The sequence below is a fragment of the Mus pahari genome, chromosome 7 (genome assembly GCF_900095145.1).
Source record: "Mus pahari chromosome 7, PAHARI_EIJ_v1.1, whole genome shotgun sequence".
Taxonomy (NCBI): domain Eukaryota; kingdom Metazoa; phylum Chordata; class Mammalia; order Rodentia; family Muridae; genus Mus; species Mus pahari.
This window is the reverse complement of record NC_034596.1, coordinates 53,483,579-53,492,985: the sequence shown is the minus strand read 5'-3', so window position 1 is coordinate 53,492,985 and position 9,407 is coordinate 53,483,579. Positions and strand designations below refer to the sequence as shown.

The window sequence follows — 9,407 nt, the reverse complement described above, 5'->3', positions numbered from 1 at the left end:
TGGGAGTGGGTGGGTAGGGGAGCAGGGGCAGGGGTGGGGTATAGCGAACTTTCAGGATAGCATTTGAAATGTAAAGAAAGAAGATAATAATAAAAAAAAGTTTAAAAAAAAAAAAAAAAGAAGAAGCAAGAGCTAGATACTATATCATGGATTTCAACATGTACACTCCAGGAGTGATTTCCCCTTCCCTGTCACATGTTTCCCTCTGTACTCTGCTCATTCGATCGCATTGAGTGGATGACAGGCCATGCACACACCCCATCCTTCTCTGGATTTATTGAGCTACATCCTTGGGTGGGCGCCCAGGATCTTGCAAAAGAAGCTGATGACTTAATTAGTGAAGGTCTGCGCAGAGGCTACCACACGAGCTCGTCTCTGCTGCTGAGTGGAGGCAGCTCCATGCAGCTTGGCTTTCCTTACCCATGAGCACTTGGCTTCAGCATGGCCACTGCTGCTTACAGGGAATCTCACCACTTTGAGAAAATGGAGAACATGTCACTCAGTAGGTATGAAGCAATGGCCACACTCAAAGACTTGGGCTTCATTCTATATCATCATCACTGTCCTTGCCACAACCCTCCGAAGTCCTGAGACTACAAGCGGGCTATCCATTGCAGCAGTCCATATGGGCTCAGCAGTGTTGTACTGGGGGGGGGGGGGGGCGCGTGTATCTGCACCGTCCATAACCCTGGGCAGGCAGCATCTGTAACCCTGAGAACAGCCTTGAAGAGAAGTGCTGTCACCTAGCTACAAAGAGCTTACCAGACTGTAAGGCTTGGGGCTGATAGGATAGATGACCTCTTTGTGAACCTCTGACCACAACTGTGATGCAAGTGAAACTTTCTTGTCTCTGTGAGAACTCATTCATTCTCCCTGCCCCACTCCCTCCCTGCCCGCTTGTTTTCTCTCCACCATCCTTTTTCCTTCCCTTCCTCCCTTTCTTTTCTCTCTTTTCTTTCTTTAGAGTCCCAGTTACAACAATCCTCCCACTTTTAAAATTACATTTACTTGTTTATTTATTTTGCGTACAAGCTCAGGTGTGTGCCACAGCAGTCCTGTGCGGACAGACAAGGCAAAAGAGTGTAATGCATAGTTCAGGACCTTGTGGATTCACAACCTGCTGTGGAAGATAGCTATGTGCAAAATAAACCAGACATAAGATGGTGAGACTGATGGCTGTGGTTAAGACAGTGTCTGGGATTTACAGAAGAAAATTTTCTGATGAAAAGATCCCAAAGTTGGTGGTGTAGTGAGGGCATGGGAGCCAAGATGAAAGTGTTGGCTCACTGTGGCCCACCAGCCCTAACTGGGTTCTAGCACAAAGCAGATTATGAAGTCCAAAGAACAAACTGGCCGTGGATTCAGAGACCAACTGATAAGAGATATTCTTTTGGCCATACCACAAGAGCATTAATGCCCACAAGCATAGTGACTGACACACACACCCCTTTTTGCATATTAAGAGCACCAAACTTACTGGTTTCCAACATGGGTCTTAATATCTCATTTATCTATCTATCTATCTATCTATCTATCTATCTATCTATCTATCTATTTGGTGTGTGTGTGTGTGTGTGTGTCAGTGTCTCACAGGCATGTGAGTAAAGGTCAAAGAGTAATAGTCAAGTGTCAGTTCTCTCCTATCTACCACCTTGTAGCATCCAGGTTTCCAACCCAAGTTGCCAGGTTTGCATCTGTAGAAGAGCCTGTACCTGCTGAGTCCCACATAAAACCATCTTCAGTCTTCTTGCCACAGAGGAAGAAAGCTGATCTGGGAAACTAAGATGTGTCTGAGGTGGGACCCAGACTTTCACAGCTGTGTTTAGGAGCTACCGTGGGGTCTTATCATCAGGCTGGGAACAAGGGTTTGGCAGTATTTGTGCCAGCAAGCACAATGCTGGCATGGAGGTCTGCATGGTCTTAGACCCCAACGGTGTCTCATCCACAGAGTGCTTCACTAGGCTAGGTGTGGTAGAGTAACCTCCAACCCCCCTCCCCCTCCCCCAGTCCTTGACAAATAGATCAAGAGATAGGAAGGACTGGATGTTTGATGAGGTCCCCTGACCCTCCCATCCAGCTGTGCATACAGATCATCATCCTGAATAGAAAAAAAGAGGGGGGGATTTCAACTCAGTCACAGGGACACTAAGAGAGCATTTCTTTACAGGATGTTTTACGTTTAAAGAAAACATGGCTCATGAAGCTGCCAAGACGGGCTGGGGTGGTGGGGAGTACTCATCCCTAACCTTGACTCCCTGAATTCCATACCTAGAACCCTCACAGCAGGAGAGAACTAACTCCTGAAAATTGTTTTCTGACCTCCACATACTTGCCATGGCATGAGTGAATACACATGTGTAGACAAGCAAATATGTAATACTTGTTTAAGAAAGAAAGCATGGTTCACACTAGCACTCTGCTTTCTGCCAGTCTTACATGGCACTCAGAACACTGGGCATGCACCATTGCTTCTCGGAAAAAACGATAGAGTGCATGAATGATGTAGACGTTAAAGATCCCCCTCCCCCACCCCGAGTACTGTGCTCTAAGGGGTTTAATGACTCATCCTTGCTCAGACAACTTGAGCAGGTGCTAACTTTGCCCCCTCAGGAGCTCAGGTGCTCCTGTAAGGCAATGCAGGGCAGCATCAAGGCATTTTTCTCTCCTTGTAAAAGAGAAAGACTAGGGATGGAGAATTATTTAAACACAGCCCAGCCAGTCGAGGTCCCAGCATTGTTTCTCCTGCAGAAACACCCTGTTGATTTTTAAATCCCTTTAAAACCCCTGGCACCTGTATGGCCCACATCCAAAAAGTATTACCTAATCCCTTGCTCTTGCTTTTTATATTTAACCTCACAGGCACTTCAGTGATTGTGACCCCTGGTTTAGTTGAGAATTTAGGGCCCTGCAGAAATATTTCTTCTCCCATGGAAGCTAGAATCATATAGTGCTCAGACCTCGATATAAGAATGTATTCATTCTCACCCCTCACCCCCGCCATTTTCTTAACCAAGCACGCATATGCACAAACATACGCACTTTACTTCTGTTAGATTAAGAAGAAAAAGAAAAGATGTAATCGCAGGGCCTGTGGCTCCAGGGTGACAATGACTCTGAAATATGGATTACAAGAGTCAGAGGAAGGTGGCATGGGGCGGCTGTCAGGGTCAGCCACTCATAGTATCTGATACAGCATCCTTTCAGGGCAAAAACTAAGGCTGCAAACATAATGAGAACTTCCCAGCAAATTCATTATAGCAAAGAGTAATGCAAGCTCTCTGGTCACAAAAATAGACCCAAGGAAAGTGACTTCCATGTAAGATCTAATTAAATCCTTTGATGTCAGAAAGCAGGGCAAGGAGGATTGGAAAGTCAAGTCCCTGGACCAACTCACATGAAAAAAAAAAAAAAAATTAAGTTTCCTTCTCCTCTTCCTTCTCTTCTTCTTCTTCTTCCTTCTGTTCCTCCTCCTCCTCCTCCTCCTCCCCCCCCCCTTCTCCATTCCTTCCTGACCCTCTTCTCCTTTTCTTCCCTTCCATGAAGGAAGAGTAAGAGTCAGGAACAATGGGTTGTAAATTCTTGAGCCAATTAGCCCAGTGACTCACTACTGTTTCTAATGCACAGAATGTCACAGGCTGTTTTGCAGCCGCCCCAAGTAGGTTTGTTAATAACAGGAAGCTAGCACTTCTCAGTACAGTGGATCAAGCTACACGTGAAAATAAATGCAAAAAATCTGGAGGGGAATAGCAGCAGACCAGGGGTAGCCTTGATTTAATTTAACATTTGGGGTCCGCACACATGAGCGTTTTAGTAGGCTTCATGGTGGAAGTTGCTGTCATTTGTAAAATATTCTGGCCAATTAGCTAATAGTGTGCTTGGATTTCTCCTGTTTTGATACAGTAATACTAAGTACATTGTGAAGCCCAATTATACAAATCATCCCCATATGCCGTACCAGTCTTTCTTTATGAACTGTGTTTATAAATCCTGTGTGAGGAAATGTGTACTTCAGCAATTTAGACCATGTGTAAAAACATAGCCAATGGGATTGTCAAGAAAACAAGTTCCAGCCTAGGAAATCCTAATGTGCTCGGCTGGAATAACAGGAGGGTGCCGGGCAAGCGATGGGGCGATGGGGCGATGGGACAATGGGGCAATGGGGCGATGGGGCGATGGGGCAGGCGGGCGGGCGATGCTCTCTGCTCACATACTTCTCACTTTACAGTGTTTAACCAATTTAGGAGCTTCCACTTCCCCTTCTGTTTTATTCTTTTTCTTTTAGGATCCAACCTTGGAGTTTTTGAGAAAATTTGGGATTGGTTTTGTCTCAGGGACAATGGGCTCAGTGTTTAACATCCCCTTTGATGTTGCGAAGAGTCGGATCCAAGGGCCTCAGCCAGTTCCTGGAGAGATCAAGTACCGAAGCTGCTTCAAAACAATGGAGATGATCTACCGCGAAGAAGGGTAACAGATCCTTGCTTTAATAAGTATGCAAGGGTCAAGGATTGTTAAACCGCTCACTCACATTTGTCTGTTTTGATGAGAGCCAGTAAGCCTTCAGGGGCTGGGCTTATGTCTAAGGAAGTCTGTGGAACAAATGACAAGCTTTGCAAGGCCACACAATAATGAGACATTGGCAGTGTCCTCTCACCAGCCTGATCGTGCAGAGAGGCATGACTATATAATACGCTGAGTATTTGCCTGAGAATGCTCTAGTAAACTCTTGAGCATGTTTAGCATGATGTTATTGTGTATATGTCCTTTTGGCATGCAGGCAGAATACTTGTCTTCCGACTAAAAATCTAATCAAAATATTGTCTTAATTATGTCCTCCTAAGAGAATTAAATATGAGCATTCTAAAATCTGGATTCTTAAACTTTCAAGTATTTGCCCTTTTCTGATCTTTTTTCCTAAGTTTTACTTTCTGTCTCTTTCCTCCTCTTTCCCCCAATATTCTCCAGTAAGCAAGTGGTACTTTTATTATTTTGATCTAAACTGCATCATATTTCCTGATGTGAAGACTTGGCTTGTGGTCCTTTAAATTCAATTACAAAAGTCATTTCGCCCATATACACAGCTGTCTTGAAAGCAAGAACCATCTCGCTGATGAAAGTCAAGTTTCTGATTGGACGAGACCAACACAGCCTGTAATAAAGAACTGATTAACTCTTTCCCTTCATTCAATTTGGCACAGCAAATACCAAGCCAGATACTGTTAGGTTGGGGGTGGAGGTAATTTCAAATGGTTTCTTGGCAAACGGTGAGAGCTACTACCTATTTCCAGAATAAGAAATGCTTTCTCTTTTCTGTTACAGGATTTTAGCCTTGTACAAAGGCCTGGTCCCTAAGGTGATGAGACTTGGACCAGGTAACGATGACCTCACTACTTATGTCCTTCCTCCTTTATTGTCCTGGTGTCTCTACTGTTTCCTGTGCAGATCTGAAACATCACAGGAGTTTACCATACAGGGAGGACATGAAAAGTTGAGAACATAAAGTCACCCGTTCAAGATACTGCAAGCATCCATCAGAAACACTCCACCTTTGTTCATAAATGCTATCTATGGCTTTGCTGTAAGCCAATGAGAGCTAACACCAAGCTTAAGTCAATAGGAAAAGGTCCACATACAGTGAAGCCAGGGTAAACTCCAGTGTATACACAATAGCTTCTGGCTGAGTGGAGGATTTCACAGAGGAACGAGTTGATAAAACTCTCCCTTGGGCTCCAGTCTCCCTTCTGCCTCCGCTTCATTTCCTACAGATAAAAGGAAGAGGAATTACTTCCCTGAGCATCAACGGGTCCCTGAGCTTCATTCCCAGCCACTTCTGTGGAGTGAAGCTGTTGAAGGCTGCTCACTTGTCCCAATCTCCCTCAGTTTGGTAATGGAAAATCCTGGCTTGGGGACCTATCTGAGGACAGGAGACAGAGGGAAAAAAAAAAAAAAAAGTCTGTCACCCTCCACAGGGAGAGGCAGCTGCCTCTATGTAAATAGATAAGAAAATAGCGGCTGGAGAATCAACCGCCCGGGCAAATAGCTCTGGATTATAAGCCACCCAATGATTAAGTATGAACATATGTTCTAGACCACACACACATTTTTTTAAAACCAGATCATGTGCCCATCCTTAGACATCCTGGTAGTCTTCTCTGAGACACTCTCTTCTCTCTTTGACATTCCTCGGTTTTAACACCGATGTACCCCCGGGCTCACACATAGATGTTTACACTCGCATCTAAATCTGGAAAACTAGCCTGTGTCCCCACTGTGTAGCTAAGGAGTATGTAAGACGAAGCTGGAGAACAGTTCAAACTTTTGTGTGTTCAAAAATCACCCCACCCATCTCCATCTATTACCCCAGCCTCTGAGAGCCTTTAAACATGGATTTTTTTTCTTCATATGTGAGATCTAGTCCTACCTCTGCTTAATCATCGGCCCACATGTCAATGCCAGCGCAGGAATAAAACAACATCAGGAATATTGTACTTTTCCCTCACCAGACAGTCAAGACTAGATAGTAGGCCTAATGTTAATGAAGAATCACAGGACAAAGCCCTAAACCAGCTTCTCAAAAGAGTAGGGAGAATGTAGCTAAAATGGTAATTGATTGGAACCTTGATCCAGAACTCTTAAATAATCTGCCCCCAACTTCTGTAAGAGGCTTCCACATGTCTGCTCGGGTTTTTAAATGTTTCTGTGTGAGCTATTCTAAGTTGCTCTGGTGTCATGTGCAACAAAAAAGTGTTGCTGTGTTAGTGTCCAGCCTCAACCAGATTGTAAAGGGCCTAAAGTAAGCCCCTGGCCTCTCCTGCATCTCAAAAGTGCAAGTCCTAGGGAGCAAGTCAGAGGAGAAAGGTAGGATTTTAGTTAACACCAATCAAAGGTAAGCTAGAAAAAAAGAAGATAGTATAAGAGAAAATGGAGGCCAGGGGGCTAAAGGGTGTGGGGGGAACCTAAAATAAAATTCAAAAACTAAGTTAAGATACACAGGTAGAGGTCAGCTAGATCATGGGTAGAACACACAGCTAAAATTCAATGAGTTTAATCCCCAACACCACAAGTAAGGAAGGAAAGCAAGAAGGAAGGAAGAGAGAGGACTGAAGAGAGTGGAGGGATGAAAGACGAAGAAAAGAAAGCAAGCAGGTGGGGGAAGGGAGCATCCTTCATCCTAGAGAAACATTTCATCTTGTTCCTTAGCAACTCTACATAGCCAACAATGAGATGCCACCTGCAAAAGATTCCAGCCTGATTTCTGCTCTAGATCTCACTAGACTGAAAACTAGTCTGTCTATCTATCTATCTATCGATCGATCGATCTTTCTATCTATCTATCTATCTATCTATCTATCTATCTATCTATCTATCTATCTATCTATCTATCTTTCTATCTATGTGAGGCTCTCTGTCTCTCTGTCTCTGCTCTCATCTGTCTCTGTGAATCTGTCTGTCTCTCTCTCTGTCTCTGTCTCTCTCTCTCTGTCTCTCTCTCTCTTCCTCTCTCTCTCTCTCTCTCTGGGGTTGGGGGAGTGGGTACATGTGTGCACATGTGTGTGTGTGTGTGTGTGTGTGTGTGTCTACTTTATATTGTAAGCAGTTAGTAAAAGTAAATTTCATGATCACATAGACATTAACAACCATCTGTGGGCTGCTGCTTGTTTGTTTGTTTGTTTCCTTGTTTGTAGTTTTAGAATTCCAAGAAAGCTGTATCAGCTGATGGGGGTTTATTAGATAGAGTATCTTCATGGGTTAAAAATGAAAAGTACAGGCAGATAATTATCTTTGGTTTATGGTTATATAAACATATGCAGCCAGTAGATTTTTTTTCCCAAAATCATATGTCAGTGTGTGCAAAATAGCTAAGATCCAAATCAAGTTCCTTTTCTTTCCAAGAGAAGTCAACCTTCCATTCACACAGCCAAGCCCGTTCTCAGTCATGCTCAGAGTATTTGCCCACATTTAGGTTTGTTACTTTTTTTTTTTTTTCCCTCACATTAGGCCATTCTAAGTTACGAGACACATCCCGTTTGCTCTATCAGGTAGAACACAGGGAGTGCTAGGCAGATGACTTGCCCCAGTGTGTGTGTATCCTATATCCTCTGTGCTTATTCTCCTGAATCATAATAAGCACAATCATATGTTGACAGCCAGCCACTTCACAGCCAGTTATACGACATTCTCATCTGTGATAAAGGCAGTCCCATGCCACCCAACTCTACTTCCAAATTTCCAAGTTCAAATCTGTGTATTTGAGGCAGATATGTAGAATAATCTTAGCTTTCAACTTCCTTTTACAAAACAAGAGTTTTAAAAGTAACTTCCAAACAGCATAATCCAGTTTAAAAGCTAAGCCCATCTGTCAAATCACGATCTTGGAGAATTCTTCCTCAAATACACCCAAGATGATGCCAATTATGTCTGGAAAAAAGAAATGTATTGCCTAGATGTGAGGAATCTGAACATTTTCATTTGCAGAAAAGTCCCATGCCTTATATGACTAAATATGTCTTTATTTATTTACTTTTTTTTTTGATTGAAAGTTCTTGAAAAAGAATCTGATGAGAAATGATGAAAGTTGCAAAAACTCAGAGGGAAAAATGTATTTGGAGACTCAAGATGGTCTTGATTTTGCCCTGAGAATTTTCCATAATGGTTTTCTATCTGTTTATCAGAGCCACTGATGATTCTGAAAGTCCCCAGTCTTCTCAATAAGGCCCCCTGAGACTTGGTGGCACGGAGTTGGGGGTGGGGGAGCAGCAGTGTCCACAACCCTTCCCAGGACTGTGATGAGATGTAGCTCTCTTCTGTTCCAGGCGGTGGGGTGATGTTGCTGGTGTATGAATACACCTATGCATGGCTGCAGGAAAACTGGTGATGGACTGAGAAGTGCTTTCCTCTTGACATAGCAGCTCTGCATCCCCAGGAAGAGAAGACAAGCTAGACACACCCGTTAAGAGGGGAAGACAGCGAGCTCAGGAGCAAAGCCCGTTCCGGTGTTTTATATGTTCTTAGACAAATTGACATGGTGGTTTGAACCATATACATAACACAAGTCAAAATTTAAATACATTTTATAAGGAATTACTTTTGCATAAGTTATATTTTAAAAGAGAAGTAAGAAAAATGTAAATACACCAAAACAGCCTTTTAAGAATGTTTAATTTTGTGAGTGCTGAGTTAAAATGTGAGTCTATTGGTTTTCTTTAGTAATTAATATACCCTGAGGCTCTATTTCCCTAAATGTATTTTATACTTCACATGGTGACTTAAGTGAGTATTTTAAAATCATGGTATTTGAAAATTTTTATTAAAAATAGAACACATGATATATTAAACTTCTTTCTTTAGCATAGTTCATTTTAAAAACAAGATTTGTTACTAAATTATTTTTTTTTGTTTTTTTTTTTTTT

At 42.8% G+C, this 9,407-nt stretch overlaps 1 protein-coding gene across 1 annotated transcript in view; it reads left to right on the top strand.

Moving 5' to 3' along the window:
• Slc25a21 (solute carrier family 25 member 21) overlaps positions 1 to 9,151 on the top strand; it is a 463,351-nt gene extending 454,200 nt beyond the window's left edge. The window contains exons 8-10 of the mRNA XM_021202516.2: positions 4,283 to 4,464; positions 5,317 to 5,369; positions 8,811 to 9,151. Of these exons, the coding sequence (XP_021058175.1) occupies positions 4,283 to 4,464; positions 5,317 to 5,369; positions 8,811 to 8,872 (297 nt within the window). The 3' untranslated portion in view covers positions 8,873 to 9,151. The remainder of the gene's footprint in view (positions 1 to 4,282; positions 4,465 to 5,316; positions 5,370 to 8,810) is intronic.
• The last annotated feature ends 256 nt before the right edge of the window (positions 9,152 to 9,407 follow it).